The 19819-nt window shown below is 41.1% G+C and overlaps 1 protein-coding gene across 6 annotated transcripts; it reads left to right on the forward strand.

The window, feature by feature from the left end:
* Positions 1–1433: 1433 nt before the first annotated feature.
* On the forward strand, positions 1434–18232 carry LOC128418503 (basic salivary proline-rich protein 2-like). 6 transcript variants are annotated; one of them, XM_053398225.1, is made up of 20 exons: positions 1434–1506; positions 3355–3378; positions 4739–4762; positions 5680–5709; positions 7687–7713; positions 8257–8283; positions 9060–9110; positions 9196–9234; positions 9313–9345; positions 9609–9641; positions 9729–9758; positions 10399–10431; positions 10637–10669; positions 13056–13088; positions 13409–13441; positions 14100–14132; positions 14332–14361; positions 14446–14478; positions 16449–16489; positions 17989–18232. In XM_053398225.1, exons 2-19 carry the CDS (start codon positions 3355–3357, stop codon positions 16455–16457), a joined length of 555 nt encoding a protein of 184 aa, XP_053254200.1. In that variant the 5' UTR covers positions 1434–1506; the 3' UTR covers positions 16458–16489; positions 17989–18232. The 6 variants fall into 6 exon arrangements, with proteins under 6 accessions (XP_053254200.1, XP_053254201.1, XP_053254203.1 ...); XM_053398226.1 differs by lacking the exon at positions 10399–10431; XM_053398228.1 differs by lacking the exons at positions 10399–10431; positions 10637–10669.
* The last annotated feature ends 1587 nt before the right edge of the window (positions 18233–19819 follow it).

A 19819-nucleotide genomic window follows, 5' to 3' on the forward strand; every position in this document is an offset into this window, starting at 1 on the left:
GTGCACATGCAGGGGGAAATGTGCAAAGGTTGTATCAGTTTAATTTCTCATGCGGAAGCCAATAGGAAAAAAATAACATTTATTCCCCCCCCTTCCTTCTTGTAGTTTGATTGGTTCGGCAGAAGGAAACAGGTATGACAGGTTTCGTTTCTTTGATTGTATTCTCTTCTCCTTGTCGTTTCTTTGGACCAGCACCTTGAATATGTGAGCTTATGATCCATCCCTTTCATATTCATGCACATGGACACACAGAGAGAATTATTGTGTTCTTTCTTTCCCTCTTCAATTATTGGATCTAAGTTAAGCATGTATAATCCTGGGTACAATGCCTTGTGCTAAGGTTGCTACTTACATATCACAAAAAAAGATGATACAGACCTGCATAATTTATTTGTAGAGTTGGAAATTAGAGATCATTTCTCTAATTTATTTGTAGAGATCATTTATTTGTAGAGTTGGAAATTAGAGATCACAATCTTGGGGAAGATTGTGACCAGGTGGCCTGTGTGTCTGCTCAGTCTGATGTCTGTGGGCTACTTCAAAATATCTGCTTTCCCTTTTAACAGTACTTTTTCTTTAAACTGGACTAGACTGGTTTGAGAGTCCCTCAAACAGAAGATTGAAAGGCAACAACACAACAAAAATACAAATTCTGTAGTTTTAAAAGACATTGTATGCAACATATTGCCACTACACTGGTACCTCGGGTTACATATGCTTCAGGTTACACACGCTTCAGGTTACAGACTCTGCTAACCCAGAAATAGTACCTCGGGTTAAGAACTTTGCTTCAGGATGAGAACAGAAATTGTGCTCCGGCGGCGTGGCGGCAGTGGGAGGCCCCATTAGCTAAAGTGGTGCTTCAAATTAAGAACAGTTTCAGGTTAAGTACGGACCTTCTGAACGAATTAAGTACTTAACCTGAGGTACCACTGTAAATAGGTCGAGTTAATTGTGCCCCCCCTTTTAAAACAAAACCCCCCTGAAACTGTAATTTTGGAAGGTAAAAGAGCACATACTAAAGAGAATATGCAAAGATCGTATCAGGCTAGTAACAGGCGAAACAACAAAATAAATACAATAGGGTGAGATTGAAGTTGATGGACTTACGGTACTTTTGTAGGCCTTCCTTAGATGCTAAATTAGAGTTGTGTGCAGATGGCCTCTTAACACTTGATAAAGTGTGTGCAGAAAATTCTGCAAAATGACCTACTTTTTCTGAGCTTGGGTGGGTGAGAAAAAAATAAATCTCAAAAATGTTCTTGGAAAAAGAACCTTCTGAAGAATTCTGGCTCAGCTCTATGACCAAAACATGATAAGCTCTTTTAATTTTATTGGGGGTTGCTTCCAATAACTAAGAGTGTGCTCAAAGATCTGTACACTTAAACAGTTTCATCTTTGATGTGGAGAGCAACAATATCAATTAACTTCTCCTTTCTTTCTTTCTTTCTTTCTTTCTTTCTTTCCTTTTTCATTTTTTTGTAGACTGACGACAGCCCAAATTGGGTAAAATGCTTTTTTAAAAAAATGTACCTGACATTGTGATTTCTGCGTTAAGTTGACACATATCCCAGTCCCCAAGTTATATGTGCTTATAGGTAAAAGGTAAAGTTAAAGGATCCCTGGACAGTTAGATCCAGTCAAAGGCAACTATGGGGTTGCAGCGCTCATCTCGCTTTCAGGCCGAAAGACCTGGCATTTGTCCACAGACAGCTTTCCAGGTCATGTGGCCAGCATGACTAAACCGTTTCTGGTGCAACGGAACACCGTGATGGAAACCAGAGCGCATGGAAACACCGCTTACTTTCCTGCCACAGCAGTACCTATTTATCTACTCGCACTGACATGCTTTCGAACTGCTAGGTTGGCAGGAGCTGGGACAGAGCAACGGGAGCTCACTCCATTGCGGAGATTCGAACCAATTGCACTCTAACAATGGAATCCTACGTATTCCCTCTCAGGATGCAAATGCAATAAATAGATAAATAAAGTAAGCCCCACTGAGTTCAATGTAACTTAGTCCAAAAAGACATTGGGCGTAGAATTTTACCTTTGGAGTGTCCCAGAAGAAAATTTTCTAGGCTAGTGGTCTGTTGGCAGATGAGATAGGAACAGAATATGCACCTATACCTTAAGAAAGAGTGGGCACAACACAATGATGTGTGGCAAATTCCCATTTAAAAAGCCATAAGAGAGAAACCTGGGCTGTGTACACATTGCCATTTACTCTGGCTTGATTGCACCCCCGCTGCTGGATTTTGACATTAGCCACATCCCCCTATCTGTCCTGTAGCTTCTTGAGACATGCTGCCATTTGACGCACCTCCTCTCAAACCAGCTTCTATCCGATTTGAAAATGGCAGCCACATGCCCTTTGCACCTAAGCTGGGCTGTTTAGATTTTGGGGCAGCTGTTGTGAATGCACAGGTGACAGCTTCGTGAATAGGAGTGAGGTAGTGGGCTGAAAGCAGCAGGGATGCCAAACAAAGAATGCGCATTGGGTGAAGACATCCCGGCCTCCTCTTTAGCGTGTACAGCAACATGCTAATGTGACTTGAAACACAGTGGGTTGGTGGGAATAACCTTGTTGCATTTTAAGTCGCTAACATGTACGAATCAGGAGTTGTTACTTCCTTCTCTGGTGGGTCATAGTGCTATTTGTTTTCACGATTGCCACAGTTTTAAGCTCATCGTTATTCTTGCAGGGCTGCTTGGGGAGTGTTGTTGAGGCAAACATGGGATCTACCTGACCCCCAACACCCTTCTGCTGAAATTGTAAATGGGGGAACTGACCCCTGCCTTCCTCCAGGGATGTCCTAGGAGGGGCACCTTGCTAGCTCAGTGTGTGGAAGCATGCAATACGTACGTGGGAATGGGTACTGTGCACAACATACACGGCTGATTCCACACATGTAGCGTCCTTGAGATATTTATCCTTAGAGCCAACTGGCAGCTTTGGAGATGGAGAGGCTAAACTGAGGTTCTCCTTTCTCATATTGTTGAAGATCCCACCTGGCTTGCAGTTGTGCATTGCAGCCCTTGCTGTACGAGCTGCTGGATCGGGGCCTTAGGCAGGGCTTGCTATAGACATTTTCCTGGCTGAGGCAGAGCACCAGATGTGTGTCTCTCCCTCCTCTACCAACAATTTCTACCTTTTTGTGACACTCAAGACCTGACGTCTGAAGTGGCTACCTCACTTTGCCTAAAGTTATGAATGGCCTGGCTGTAGAACACAGAGAAGGTGGGTGGGGCAGGTCCCCAAGCTGCATTTTTGGTTCTGGATGTGAGTTTACCATCTTAACCCCATGTTTGGAATCTCTCCTCTTTGAATAACCTACACTCTTTCCCTTCCAGATGAAAAGATTATTCGAGATGCCGGTAAGTAAATGGAAAGGATTTTCTTCTCTGGTTGTTTCATATAAGCTTAGTGCCCAATACTGAGATGTGTTAAGCGGAATGAAAAGTTGTAAAGACAGCTACTGGGCTAAGATATATATACTGTATATATTTAAAGTCTGGTATACCAGGTAGCATGTCAAGACCTGAAGTGAGATGACCGGAATCCAAATCTGAGCCACAGTACTCTCTACATGACTTCTCTCTTAGCCTGGTCTACCTTAGAGGGTTGATGCAATGAACCTTCTTCATTGAAGAAAAGTGAGATAAAAATGTAATATAAGTGGATATAAACCATGTGGCGATCACACAGGGTCCCCAGACGTTTCACTGTCTATTGATCCCTCTTGCCACCACTTTTTTCTCGCTGCCACCACCCAGGCCCTACCTGGTACAATACTGAGTCCAGTCAGGTTTAAATTGGGACATAAACTTCTGTTTATTTATTGCAGTTTAACAAGCGTGTGGTTTCATAAATGGTATCGGTCAATTACAATCATAGGGTGCCTATCCAGACCTACAAGTTCCGCTACCTGCTCTCACTCACTAAACCACCTCTCAGATATTTACTTGTCTTCCTAGCCCCTAACTGTTCCTGACTCAGCTTATTTCGCTACAGTAACTCAACTTACCCACAGATTCTATCCCAATTCACTCCCACTCCAACCAACCACCCAATTCCCAACGAACTCCCCTTTCGCCCCAACCAGAGCTGGTTTTATAGTCCCTCTGACTCCACACGCCCCCCTGTCCGGGTTCTGATTGGGTGACTTGTTTAACTATTTCACCTCCCGCACTCTCATATGATCACATCACAAACCACCCCTTTATCTCTCTTCCCACCGCCGGCCCTGGGGCAGTTTATACATTCAGTGGAATCAAATAGGGCTGTACCACTTCAGGCTACAAGTGGTGGGTGGAGTTTACATCTGAATGCTCCTCTAACTCAGACATGGCTTTGCTTCCCCTAGAATCCCAAGACCCACCAAATAGAACTAGGTGCAAAAGACACAGACTTAGAGTTAAGTAATTCCAAACCCAGGAATTTGTTCTGAGAAGTAGGGCTCAGCTATTGCACATAGATGTTAAAAAACTTGGAGACCACTGTGAAATCCTGAAATGTCCCATTGTATAATGGAATTCCTCAGTGTTGCCTTCTGGGATATGTTATCTACGTTGGAGTAGGATGGCTGAAATACAGTACCCCTAATCCCCAAAGACCCTCTATCTAGAAGGGAACCATATTTAGTGATAACAAAACCCACCAAGAGATCCAGAAGGATGTCTTGTTTGCACTTATGAAGTTAAGAAACTCTGAATAATGTATTCCTTTTCGTTATAGATGGAGCTCGTAGAAAGAGTGAAAGTAAGTACAGTATATGGAAAATGCTTTCTATATTAACAGATTCATATAATTTCAGTGGTACTGGACTGGATTTGAGCCAGTGTGATATAGAGAATGACAGAACTGGAGTAGTGAAACCTTGATTTAAATCTCTGATTAGCCATGTATGTACCCATGTAAACTTTTGGGTCAAAGATAAAATACTCAGAAATACCGGTAACCTATTTTCGGCATTGTATTTGTCCTATAACACAGCTGATCAAAAACCACAACAAAAACTAACAATGGCAGACACAAATCATACATGCATACATACGTCAAATTATTTATGCATTTTGTAACTTAAAATTAATGCTAAGATCCACTGAGTTCAATGAGACTGATTCTCAGGTTTGCATGTATAAAATGTTTAGCTAAATCTGTAAAAGTTAAGAATTTCTAGCAACCTACTGAAATTAAACCAGTCATTCCAATACATAAATATGGCTGTGCTGGCTGAGGCTGATGGGAGTTGTAGTTCAACAGGACTTAATGTTACCACAGTGGGAAAGGGGTAGCACACAAAACCCCATGTCTCCAACACAGCCGGACAGATGTTTCCGGCTTAAGCAAAATTCCTGACTAGAGTTATTCAACCATGGGTGGTGTTTGTTCTCAGAAAATATGACAGGTCTATTTCTTGTCATTGAGGGCCCATCCACAGTTTCATTTGTCCCATGATTTCAAGTGATTTCAAGTCACAAATTCGAGAGGTGGCTGTTTGTTGTTTTTGCTCCGCCGCTTTCCCTGGGGAAACCTCCTGCTGAATCGGAAGAAACAGAATCCACAGAAAACCCAATGGGCCCTGAAATAATGGCCACCTTTCTGCTACCTTAGGAATCATTTTAATGAAGTGCTACTTAAAGTAACTCCTACTGCCCCCCCCCTTTATTTTATAGGAAGCGTTTTCTAGAAAGAATTCTCAAAACGTAAGTACTGCTGGGGGGGGGGGGAGGATGTTCGCAATTTTGCTATTCCAAAGGCAAGCAAGGTTTGGCATGAATGTGAAGAGCCTTCCAGTTCTCTTCTTAAGTTTGCAGCTAGAGCAAATCCACAGCTTTTTGTCCCAGAGAATGAAAAGGTCACATACCGCCACGGTCACCGGATGTGTTGGATTTGTCAGGTTGACTTTGATACTCCTGGGCATGGTCAATGAATTGGCTGCGGGCAAAGGAATTGGGCATTTGCGTCTTTCTAAAAGAACATTTGAATCGGTTTGCCAAAGATGCAGTTGCTGAAACATTCAAACACACACCGGGGATCAAAAATCTGTTGATTTTAGTTCACGGTAATTGGAAATGTACATAAAGCTCTCAAATAAAATTCTTTGAGAAAAGGTATTGGATCTTGCATAACAAGTGGGCAGAAGGTACACAGTTTTTTCACTGTAAAGCCATCCTCTGGAAAAGCTGCCAGACTTGTTTAGATGTTACAGTGTTTACGTTGCAGTACAATCTTTGTATAAAAGACTGGCGATTGCTGACAAGGTACTGTATATGGCAACATTGGTGCATTTCCCCCTAGAAAAATAGGTGCTGGTACTCACCGCGAAGTTGTTACGGTATGTGGTCACGCTTTTTAACAACAACAACAAGAGGTACCATTGAGTACCCCCTGAAAAAAAGGCACTGGGCAAAATGAGAGCAAGAGGAGGCAAGGTACTATACCAGTCTGTGATACAAATATTGTACTGCAACAATACTGTCTGAACCCAAATAAATCACAATCAATGAGTATTTTTAAAAATATGGGAAGACAATATGCGGTTAAAACTGTTTTTAACACTTGATTGGAAGCCGCCCAGAGTGGCTGGGGAAACTGGGGCTGGGCGGGGTATAAATAAATTATTATTATTATTATTATTATTATTATTATTATTATTATTATGTTTGAGGCCAGTATTGTTTGGATTTTGCAGAATATCTGAGAGTACAAATGGTACCAATTTAGGGGGGGAATGGCAATTAAAGCGTTGGTGAAGAACTTAGGTTTACCAGTGCACAATGGGTAAAATAACCCCATTTAATGAAAGCAACAATGAAGAAAAATATTTTTTACCTGCCCTCCGACCCAAGGTCCAAGGGCAGGTCCTAGCAATTGGAAAAAAAGTTAAAAACAATTAAAAACAAATTACAATCATAATGATAGAGTGGATCCCAAAAATATAGATCTCAAGTGTCCAAGACAAAGGTAGAATGAAGTGTCTCCAGGATTCTTCAAGAACTGCTTAGTGAAGGCACCAGATGCACCTCTGTGGGGAGGGAATTTCAGAACTTAGGGGCTGCCATAGTCTGAGAATGCCTTTTCTCACCCAAGTCCACTGAGCTTCTGAAGGTGATGAAACTACCAAGAGGTCTCTCTCTGCAGAACTTAATACTTGAGAGGGACTGTAAGGAAGAAGGTGTTCTTTCAGATATTTGGGGCCCAAGTTCTTTCGAGCATTAAACTCTAGTGTGAGACCTTCATTTGGGGCTGGGAACAAACTGGCAACCAATGCAAATGTTGTACAATGAAACCCCAGCCAGCAATCTGGCTTCATTTTGAACCAATTGAAGTCGTCTTCAAAAGCAGCCCCACCTAGAGCACATCACGACAGTCCAGCCTGGAAGTTAACAGAGTACATAGCACAGTGGGCCAAATGGGGCCAGAGCTGGGGAACCAGCTGAAACTGGAGAAGGCAATCCTAGCCAATGAGGCCACCTGAGTCTCCGGTGAGAGCGTTGGATACAGGAGAACCTCCAAGCTATGGACTTGCTGCTTCTAGGAGAGTGCAACCTTGTTCAGAACAGCCCATCTCTCCACCTCCTGGATTTGAGAACTCAGAATACCTCCATCTTTTCATAATAGCTCTCTTAAGGAACTGAAGTAATTAACTCTTCATTTGTTTCTTATCTTTTTCTTTCAAGAATAACCGCTATCAATGGCCGTTCCAGGTGGGTAGCTTCTTTGTTTATTACTTTTCTTATGACCAATTCACATGTACTATATGTACACTGTTAGGGACAAAATGTTGGAGTTCTTTTTTTTTTTTTAATATCCTATGCATGAGAAGATCATTCAAGAGGTCACCACTGCCTTATACTGAGTCAGATCATGTGCACCTACATTATGCCTGCAAATTCCATCTGCTGCCTTGAAAAGGGGTGAAAATACAAACATAGCTGTTTTTAGATTCCCCTATTATAGTGCCTATTATAGTGAATTATAGCAGCTATTATAGCACCTATTATAGTGAATGGGGAAAAGTTGGGCCTTGCTTTTAACAGACTGTATTTGGTCCTGATCCCAAGTTGAATTATAAAGACGCTGAAACAGATCAAGCTTCTTCCCAAAGATACAAGGCATATCTTGTGGTTGACACACGCGCCTAATGCCTATATAAGCCTGGGCTTCTGCCATGCTTTTTTTTAAATAAAAAAACCAAACAAACATTTATTAGAAAACTAACAAAACTTTTTAAATTACTGTTTCTGTAGAGTAACGCTGGTTCTTACCAACAACAGGTGAGTATGACAAATTTGGTTTGCCTCCTTATTTCATATCCTATGGTAGCTAAGTGAGCTACCATATATAAAAGTCATAGAGCCATAGAGGTGCACATGATCCAAAGAGTTGAAAAGCTATTTCCATGTGCCTAAGAGGCCTTTGGACTTGTTAGGCAGCAATCCATCACTTCCTCATGCCTCAGGATATTTCATTTTTGGAGTAAAAAGTGTGTTATATGGCAAAGGAATCCAGCTCTGAAGCGGGGGGGATCCAAATTTCCCTCGGTGCTTATATTTAGACTGGGCTTGCCTGAAGTATTTATTTGGAATAACATGCTCCAATTGACTCTATTAAGCAGGTATGCCCCCTACTTTCTGGTACATGTCACGGGCAACCCCTCACCTTACAAACTCTGGCATGATACCCGTGTTCTTCACAGAACTCATCATTAAAAAAGCGGTTGTTGCATCATTTTTTTTTAATCAAGACTTTATTATGAAGCTAAAATAACAATCCAGTAAGGAGTATGAAATAAAGGAAAATGAAAAAGTACAAAAAACAGGGTTCAAAGGGACTACACAGTGAATCTGAAATAGTACAAAACAAATGTTATGAACACCAAGTATAGCCATATATCATTGGGACTTGCCTTCCGCATGTTTGGCCTATCATGTAAGTAACAAACGGCAGCCAAATGGAGGTAAAATCCATAGGTTTAGCTGCACCCTTAATTTAAACACCAGTTTCTCGGAAATGAAAATAATGCAAACAGTTCCTTCCTTTTCTTCTTCAGCCTCCCCAACAACCTCAGCAGAATCCAGGAGCAGCCGTATATTTATATGCTGTGAGTATTAATTTACTACCAACAGGATTTCACATCATTTGGGTTGTTTTTGAAATGTAAGCATTTCCTTCCCTTTCCCATTTAGCCCGCTCCTCCACCACAAAATCAAGGAAATGGACAGCCTGTGAGTATTAGTTTCTTAGAACAAAATTTTAAGTCTTTCTATTTTATATGCAAGCATTTACTTTCCTTTCTCTTTCAGGGTTCTCAGCCATATCCAGGATATGGACCGCCTGTGAGTATTAGGCCACTTCGAGGCTGATGCTGTTTTTGGATGGGGCTCACTCACAAACTAGCAAATTCAGGTTGCACAGTTAAAGCTGATTTGAAGCCCTTGTACAACATTTCTTCCTCCACCCCTCTGCAAATTGGACTGTTTGCAATAAGGAAAGTAACAGGAAAAGCGTGGGATGACACTAGCTTGACACACTATTTTATAACCTCCCCGCAAACAAACCATAATGAATGCCCAACAAACATTCCTTCCTTCTCTTTCAGCCTCCGCCACCATATGGACCATATGGACCACCTGTGAGTATCAGTTTCCTAGAAACAAGATTCTGCATGATTTGCATTGTTTTTTTGAAATGGAAGCATTTTCTTCCTTTTCTCTTCCAGCCTCCTCCACCCAGTGGAAATGATCAACCTGTGAGTATTCATTTCCTACAAGCAGGATTCTTTATATTTTGCCCTCTGTTGCTATAGCACAACAAATCCACTTTATAAAAGAATTTGAGGCTGTGTCCACGCTTCCATTGATCATACAGTCACTGCATTTCCAGTACTGGTTTTTTTAATGACAATATATTAAATGCATGGGCACCCTGTAAATTGTTGTGAAATATTACCGTTTGATGCATTGTTTCTCAAACGAGTTTCGGGATGATTGGATTAAGCCATTCATATGACACTAAGCTGTGCTCATGTCAACAGCTACATGGAAAGTGCTGTGAAATGCTTTAAGGTGCTAATGTGAACACACCCTGACTCTTTGTGGTTTGGAAAGTGAAATGCAAGGAAGAAATGATTAATGGGAAGATGAAGGGAGGGGGGAGCAAACCAGGATAAATGCAGGATGAATGCTCATTATTGTTTAACTGCCCTACGGACAAATGAGAACAAATGCTCAATAAAGGCCAGGCACAGTTCGCAAAAGCTTTGAGAGGCAAATCAGGATGAACACTCAATAAACAAGTAATCTGGAGAAGCACTTGATTTCCTACAAAAAGTATTTTATACTTGTGTATAGGTTTAGAATGCAAATGTTGTCTTCCTTTTTTTCTTTCAGTCTTCGGTATCATTTGGAATATATGGACAACCTGTGCGTATTATTTTCCTAACAACATGATTTTACATCATTTGCATTGTTTTTGAAATAGAAACATTTCCTTCCCTTTCTCTTTTAGCCTCCTCCCCCACCAAATCAGGGAAATGGGCAGCCTGTGAATATTAGTTTCTTAGAAAAAGATTTAAAGTGTTTTTTAATTGTATTGGAATGCAAGCATTTTCTTCCCTTTGTCTTTCAGGGTCCTCAGCCATATCCAGCATATGGGCAGCCTGTAAGTATTAGGCCACTTCCAAATTGATGCTATTTTTGAATGGGGTTCAGTCACATACCGACAAGTTCAGGATGAACAATTAAATTGATTTGATGCCCTTGCACAACATTCCTTCCTCCACCCCTTTGCAAATTGGACTCTTTGCAATAAGGAAAGTAACAGGAAAAGTGTGGGATGACACTAGCTTGACACACTATTTTATAACCTCCCCGCAAACAAACCATAATGAATGCCCAACAAACATTCCTTCCTTCTCTTTCAGCCTCCACCACCATATGGACCATATGGACCACCTGTGAGTATCAATTTCCTAGAAATCAACCTGTGAGTATTAATTTCCTACAAGCAGGATTCTACATGTTTTTCCCAATAAGCAACTGATGTTGTTTTCCAACCTCCCCACGGATTTTCTGCAAATGGTTCAGGTTGAATGCCAAATAAGAAGGCTGGCTGCAACCTTAAGGTAAAGGTACCCCTGCCCGTACGGGCCAGTCTTGACAGACTCTGGGGTTGTGCGCCCATCTCACTCAAGAGGCCGGGGGCCAGCGCTGTCCGCAGACACTTCCGGGTCACGTGGCCAGCGTGACATCGCTGCTCTGGCGAGCCAGAGCCGCACACGGAAACGCCGTTTACCTTCCCGCTGGTAAGCGGTCCCTATTTATCTACTTGCACCCGGGGGTGCTTTCGAATCATTCCCATCCACTTCTCTTTCTCCTCTTCTGTATTAGGGTGCCTCTGGAGTGTCAGTATTTTACAGGAGGGATTCAGGCACGTAGCAGAACTTCAGTTTAGAGCAATTAAAGTAGATTAAAGGCGCCTGTTGCTATAGCACAACAAATCCACTTTAGAAAAGAATTTGAGGCTGTGGCCACACTTTTGTTTATCATACATTCACTTCATTTCCAGTGCTGGTTTTTTATTGCATATTCACATGACATTATATTAAATGCATGGGCACCCTGTAATTTGAAATGTGAAATACAGTGGAACCTTGGGTGTTGAACGTAATCCATTCTGGAAGACCATTTGACTTCCGAAACATTCGACAACTGAGGCACAATGGGCGGTCTGCAATTTCAATGGAGAAAATTGAGAAACGCACCTCGGAAGCCATTCGATAACGGAAGCAATTACTTCCGGGTTTTCAGCATTCGAAAACCGAAACATTTGGCTTCAGAGACACTTAAAAACTGAGGTTCCTCTGTATTACCATTTGATGTATTGTGTCTCAAACCAGTTTCAGGACAATTGGATTAACCCATTCCTATGACACTAAGCTATGCTCATGTTATCAGCTAGATGGAAAGTGCTGTGAAATGCTTTCAGGTGGTAATGTGAACACACCCTGACTCCTTGTGGTTTGGAAAGTGAAATGCAATGAAAAAATTATTAATGGGAAGATGGGGGGGGGGAGCAAGCAAATTGGGATGAATGCAGGACAAATGCTCATTATCATTTAATTGCCCTACAGACAAATCAGAACAAATGCTCAATAAAGGCCAGACACAGTTTGCAAAAGCTTTGAAGAAGCAAATCAGGATGAACATTCAATAAATAAGTCATCTGGAGGAGTACTTGATTTCCTACAAAAAATATTTTGTATTTGTGTTTTGTGTTGGAATGTAAATGTTTTCTTCCTTCTTTGTTTCAGTCTTCCGTATCAGTAGGAATATATGGACCACAAGTGAGTATTATTTTCCTACCAGTGTGATTCTACATCATTTGCATGTGGTACTCTGGTTACGAACTTAATTCGTTCCGGAGGTCCGTTCTTAAGCTGAAACCATTCTTATCCTGAGGCGCGCTTTTGCTAATCGGGTCTCCCGCTGCGTGTGCACCTCTGGTGCGTGATTTCTGTTTGCATCCTGGGGCAAAGTTCACAACCAGGAGCAGCTACTTCTGGGTTAGCGGCCTTCGTAACCCGAAGCGTTCGTAACCAGAGGTACCACTGTACAAGAATTTCTTTCCCTTTCTTTTTCAGGATCCTCAGCCATATACAGGATATGGACAGCCTGTAAGTATTAGGCTACTTCCAGACCAATGCTAAATGGGGTTCACTCACATACTGACAAGTTCAGGTGGCACAAATTGATTTGATGCCCTTGCAGAGGAATCTTTCCCCCACTGCTCTGCAAACTGGACTTTTTGCAATAAGGAAAGTAACAGGAAAAGTGTGGGGTGACACTTGCTTGACCCAATGTTTTATTACCTATCCAAAAACAAATCAGAATGAATGCCCTATAAATATATATTTCCCTTTATCTTTCAGCCTTCACCAGCTGGTGAAAATCAGCAACCTGTGAGTATTAATTTCCCTACAAACAGGAATTTACAGCTTTTGCATTGTTTTGAAAAGCAAATATTTCCCTTTCCCCCCCTCTTTCAGCCTCCTTCGCCATATGGAGGATATGGACCACCTGTGAGTATCAATTTCCTAGAAACAAGATTCTGCATCATTTGCATTGTTTTTGAAATGGAAGCATTTTCTTCCTTTTCTCTTCCAGCCTCCTCCACCCAGTGGAAATGATCAACCTGTGAGTATTAATTTCCCTACAAACAGGAATTTACGGCTTCTGTATTGTTCTGAAAGGCAAATATTTCCCTTCCCCCCCCCTCTTTCAGCCTCCCTTGCCATATGCAGGATATGGACCACCTGTGAGTATCAGTTTCTAGAAACAGGATCCTGCATGATTTGCATTGTTTTTGAAATGGAATCATTTTCTTCCTTTTCTCTTCCAGCCTCCTCCTCCACCCAGTGGAAATGATCAACCTGTGAGTATTAATTTCCTACAAGCAGGATTCTACATGTTTTCCCCAATAAGCAACTGACGTTGTTTTCCAACCTCCCCATGGATTTTCTGCAAATGGTTCAGGTTGAATGCCAAATAAGAAGGCTGGCTGCAACCTTAACTTCCTACAAATCAGATTTGCAAGCATTCCCATTCCCTTCTATTTCACCTCTTGTGAAAGGTGCCTCTGGACTGTCAGTATTTTACAGGAGGGATTCAGGCATGTAGTGGAATTTTAGCTCAGAGTAATTAAAGTACATTAAAGGCCTCTTTTTCTATAGCACAACAAATCCACTTTATAAAAGAATTTGAGGCTGTGTCCACACTTCCATTTATCATTCATTCACTTCATTTCCAGTGCTGGTTTTTTTTATTCCGTATTCACATGACATTATATTAAATGCATGGGCACCCTGTAATTTGTTGTGAAATATTGCCGTTTGATGCAATGTTTCTCAAATGAGTTTCAGGATCATTGGATTAAGCCATTCCTATGACACTAAGCCATGCTCATGTCAACAGCTAGATGGAACATGCTGTGAAATGCTTTAAGGTGCTAATGTGAACACACCCTGGTTTGGAAAGTGAAATGCATGAAATGGTTTTGGAACGCAAACGTTCCCTCCCTTCCTTTATTTCAGACTTCGGTATCAGCTGGAATAAATGCACCACCTGTGAGTATCAATTTCCTAGAAACAGGATTTTACATCATTCAACTTGTTTTTGAAATAAAAGCATTTCCTTCCTTTTCTCTTTCAGCCTCCACCACCCCCTGGTGGAAATCAACCTGTGAGTATCAATTTCTTACAAACAGTATTCTAAAGATTTTGCAGTGTTTTGAAACAGAAGCATTTCCTTCCTTTTCCCTTTCAGCCTCCACCACCACCTGGCGGAAGTCAACCTGTGAGTATCAATTTCCTACAAACAGGATTCTACATCTCTTGCATTGCATTGAAATCGAACCATTTCCTTCCTTTTCTCTTTCAGCCTCCTCCACCACCTTTTGAAAGTCAGGAACCTGTGAGTATTAATTTCCTAGAAGCAGTATTTTGCATCCTGGTTGAACAGTCCAATGAGGAAGGGGGAATCTGTTCTGGTAGTACCAGCAAATCCTGAGCCCTGCCAGTCTTGCCCCAGTCAGCACAGCTAGAGCTCAGAACAATTTCTGTTATTAGGCACTGTACTAAAATGTACATAAGTTCATTTAATCATGTTTATACTTCTTATTGGCTACCACTTATATATTTAATTTTTAAATTGCTGCATATATAGGTGAAAGAAATATATCATGTTCAGGTTTTTTGCATTTAGTGATTGGCCAGGAATTATATCCTCTAAGTTTGGTCTTCTTACTCAGGAAAAGAAGTATACCAGCTTTAGGGTTGTGTTATGTCTTGCCTCTTTCAGAGTTCTTCAGGGTCTCTGTTCCCCCCAAAGAACATTCTTAGTAATACAATGCAATGCTTCTTGTCAGTTTTAAGAATGCCTCCTATGAATAAGCAATGGCAGAAATGAAGCAGAATCGTTTTAATTAATTTCAACCATTAATTAATGTGTTTTCATTGCTTTCACTTAGAAACAAGTTAGACATAAATGGGAGTGCATTCTTTTCATTATTCATCATTTCCGAAACGAAAGCGCACTTGTTTGGTTTTCTTTTCCTTCACCCTCTTATGTAGCGTTGAAGTACAGTAATAGAGGGGAAAGCTCAGTTCAATGCACTTTTATAGCTTTCAGTGAACAGCCATTGTAACTTTCCGGAGAACACAAAGTTAAATTTCAGAAGTACAATTTCAGTTTTTTACTGGGAGAGCAACTTTCCTTTCCAACTGCAAGGACTGTGCAGCCAACAAAGAGATACAAGTGATCTGGATGTGGCTCAGTTACCCCTTAGGTGAGCTGGCAGGTGCAGCTATTAACAGCGTAAGCTGGAAGACTGGATGCTCATGGTTCAAGTAGCCCTGTGAATATGAGCATAATAACATCAACTTGGGATAGTAGTAGTTTATTGAGATTAATTGTGGCACACTGGTTAGAGTCACTCCACTTTAGCAAATGCAGCCCCCTTGATATTTGTTTGAGGGGGCCCAGCACATGTGTGGGTGTGTGGCAGCTTCAGTCCTCAGCTCCTCCAGACGTCACACATGTGATGCACCCCAGACCCCCCTAAAACTTGGGGGCAACCTGGCGCCTCTGTTATCTTCAGTTGGCAGTTACATATGTGGCAATAAGGGGAAGGGGATATGGGAAATATAGCCACATGACAATGAAATGCAAAAAAGAACAGTCTGCAATGATTCAGTATAAAACCTGATGAACAAAATGGTCATTCACAGCAGCTGTAATTGTGAACACAATCACCCCTGCTCTGCTGTGGGGCAGGAAGTTATTGATATTACATCTGCAGTAGTTACGGAAAAGAAGTGTTTTGGAGTACAAAATAAGGTTTTGTGTTTTGAAAGACCCATCTGTTTCAAGTTCTTTTTAAATCTTTATGAATTAAAGCTTGAAATAGATGGATATTTTGAAATGATCTTGTAATCTACCCAAATACTTTGACTTTTTAAAAGCAAACTCTCCTTCAAACTGAAGCACTCGGTGAAAGATTCCTGACACCCACTCACTCAAAAAAGAAACAGCAGATTCTCCTCAGATCTAGTTGTTTCTTATTATAATGTGTACTTTCCCTGTTTTACAACATGCTTATATGTCCATGCCCTTATTGCCCTATCCATTCCTCCTCAAAAGCCTAGCTTGAGTATTTCCTGTACCTTTTCAGGATGCAATCATTTGTAGGATCCACTTGATGTCCTTAGTAGCCTCTTACTTAATCTTTAAAAGCGCTTTCTAAAATAGTGACTTAATGATGCACCCTCACCCACTCCTTCTAGCAATTACATGATGATTTCCCCCCCGTGAGTTCAAGCGCATCAACATTCTTGTTGTTTTGCACTTGGTCTGAGATGGTTGCCTGCATTTTGTTTTTCCAGGCACCATAAACCTGACCATTCAACCTGGGAAATACACTCAGGTGAGTACAGAGGATGCTGCTTTCGCACCAAGAGAGACTAAACTATGCTAGTTTGTCCAAAGACGTTCGTATATGGGTTACCTTGGGGTGTGGGTATATAGGACTATTGGCAATGAATGTAAGAAGTGGAATGCAAAATGTGAAATACCAGCTGCTTAATATAGATGGCTTATTGCAATATGCATGTTTCAAAACTTGAGTTGAAGAATAATCTTTTAGTTCAGAGCATCAGTTCTCGGTGCCATTTTAAGATGATCCCATATTTCAGATAGCTGTAGCTCCAAAGAACAAATAGAAACCATAGATTTGTTGTTAGCCATACTTTGTTCTCTGTACCAGAAGTTTCTATCAAGCATTTAGGCATGAATCCTAAATGCTACCTGGAGGGTGTCATGGTGGGTTATACTGTTGTGAACCTAATAAGAAAACCTCAACCTATAGTACACTGTTCTCTTGTCTGTATTTCCTTGTAACTTTTTAAATGTTGTATTTTTTGTTGTGGTAACCCACCCAGGGACTTCATGGTGAAGGGTGGGCAATAAATTAATGGAAATAATATTATTACACATATCCCCATCTCCTCTTGGGTCAGGTTTGATGTCAAGATGACAGCCTGCTGATCCTGAATTTTTACTGCATGTCCATAGGTGCTGTGGGGCTTAAACATTGTGCAGAGCAATGTTTTAACACACAGAGGGAAATATTTATACGTATAAGAGTAATGCTAGTTAATCCCCCCCCCCCACAAACCTGAATAGATCATGATATAAAAAGCATAAGCAAAGTTATATTTCTGAATCTTGTCAAGACACAACGTATATCTGATTCCCAGTTACTGACTTCCACAGGAATTATTGACAAAGAAGAAGTCTTGATTTGGGGATCGTTTGTTTTATCCATTTTTTTTTTTTAAAAAAAGTTCTGGCCCCAGAGACCAGAATTAGGGAGAGGGAAACACACTAGGATGATTTTTCTACCTAAGGTATCGTTGGGTACTTTAAACCTTGAATTGGGGAGCAATTCCATTTGCTGCTCTGCCTCAGGCAACAAAAAATGTATGCACAAGACCAGCCTGCTATTCCTGTCGCCTCCCTAAATATTTGTATGCATCTTACAACACATATGCCAGTGTCTCTTCAGATATGTGAAAAAATGTAACTTGGAAATGTAGATAAGTCTGTTTCAAAAGAAGAGCCATGCAGGTAAAGTTCAGTGCAATCCTGTATCTTGTTTCCTCAGAAGAAATTCCTGCCATGTTCATCAAGTCCCATTCCCTAGTCAGGATGTTGAGGAATTAAGCCTGAGTCTCTGTGAAAGAAAAGCATCTTATTCATCCCGTAGGCTCCAAATGTGTAGTGCAGCTGCCTCACCTGTTATGTTAACACTTGATGTGGTGTTCTTGTGCTGGCGTCATTAACCAGCAAACAAGGTGAAATTTATGTATGCACATGTAGGAAATACCCAACCTTATTTCACTCGTTTTTTATTGCCGTTTTCAGATTGGCAAGCTGGATCCGCTGAGAACAATCTTCAGTGCCTGCCGCTACGCTTTCCTTCTACAAATTTCATAACTTTATTACCAATCAGGTTTCATAATGCGAACCGCAACTTCCTTTTAACCGGGGTCTGCTAACTGTAGTTTTTTCTGTTGATTTTGGGTGCCTTTACTGTAACCCAGGGTGAGGGAAGACTCGTGAACACTGGTTGCTTTGCCGTAAAATAAAAAATATGTTACTACATCACAACATTTTGCCTTTTTAATTGTATTGCTGCAAAATTAATTGATTTACAAGTTGAAGACATTATGCACCCCGTTCTAATGCTGTGGCCTTTGTGTCAGGTAAAAACTCACCACTCTGAAAAAAAAAGCCATATATATTTTGAAGCGCTTACTCCCACCATCCTTTCCCCCCAGGTCTCTTGTTATCATTTTTTAGAAAAAAAAATATAAGCAATCATTACACATGACACAATACCATTAGTTTAAGGAAATAACAACAAATCACAATTGTATCCCATATGGCTTCCCTCAGATCTTACATCAAATTGCCAAAATGTCTACAAGGCCTTCTCTCCAACCAGTGGCGTAGCGTGGGTTGTCAGAACCCGGGGCAAGGCAAGTAATTTGCACCCCTAACCCGTGGATTTGCGCCCCCTAACCCTAACCCCCAGATGTTGTGCCCGGTGCAGCCGGCCCCCCCTGCACCCCCCACGCTACGCCACTGTCTCCAACTATATTCTGTGCAGCATAAGCCCATTTAAATTGGTCTGACTTTGAATACAACCCTTGATTTCTTTCCACAAATGTTTTGAATGCAGCAATCTTTATTATTATTATTATTATTATTATTATTATTATTATTATTATTTGTATACTGCCCTACACCTGCAGGCCTCACAACATAAAACCACAATATAAAAACAGAAAATACATAATAAAAATAAACAAGAACAACCCAATAATCCTCCCTTCTGTCACACATTTTTAAAGGGTATCAGATATCAATCAGCCAATCAGGCCTGGTTAAAGAAGATTTTCGCCCGGCGTCAAAATATATAATGAAGGCGCCAGCTGAACCTCTCTGGAGAGAGCATTCCATGTTACGTATTATCAAAAAAATTCCTAGTCTTTATTTATTTACTATATTTCTATACTGCATTCACCAGAAATGGTCTCAGAGCGATGGACAACAAAATAAGGTGATATTTACAAGCAAAGATAACATAAGGAAGAAACATTCTCACAAATTACACAAATGATGTTGCATTGTTTTACAGTCAAGTGACTCAAAACGGCTCACATGGTAAAAACAAAAGAACAAATAACACAATTAACAGTGGTGAAGGTCAAATATGTCTTAACCTTTCGACCCACCCCTTCCCCCCCAAAAAAAAAACCTGACAGAAAAGGTGTTGTTTTTAAATCTGGTGTCTCAATGAATATAAAGTGAGGGAGAGGTATGCTTTTATTTTAAGACACGAACCACTAGCCCAAGCCTCAGCCGTTGAGCTTAATTTTGTTGATAATAATTTTATTTCATGGATTTATTTCACACTTCTCATCTGAAGTAGTCAAAAGAGCTTGTGATTAAAATTGACAAAAAACACTTATGCGGCTCAGCCGCTTGTGAGGGGCCTGGTGCAACTGCAGAAGAGGGCTGAGGGAAGGCTTTTCCCGCAGAAGATTTTGGAGGGAATCCTGAGGAGATTCTGAGGAGACTTGAAGGCCCGAGAGAGAAGAGAGATCCTGAGGAGATTCCAGAGAGGGAAGGAAGGGACATGAAATGTCTAGAGAGGGCCATGGAGGAGACAGTAGCCTCCATCCTCTGC

Source organism: Podarcis raffonei, chromosome 8 (assembly GCF_027172205.1).
Source record: "Podarcis raffonei isolate rPodRaf1 chromosome 8, rPodRaf1.pri, whole genome shotgun sequence".
Classification (NCBI taxonomy): Eukaryota; Metazoa; Chordata; class Lepidosauria; order Squamata; family Lacertidae; genus Podarcis; species Podarcis raffonei.

Coding starts and splice junctions, on each gene's coding strand:
- LOC128418503 (XM_053398225.1), top strand. CDS start 3,355: ATGAAAAGATTATTCGAGATGCCG. Junction 5,710..7,686: donor CTAGAAAGAATTCTCAAAAC/GTAAGTACTGCT, acceptor TTTTCTTTCAAG/AATAACCGCTATCAATGGCC. Junction 9,759..10,398: donor CCAGTGGAAATGATCAACCT/GTGAGTATTCAT, acceptor TTTTTCTTTCAG/TCTTCGGTATCATTTGGAAT.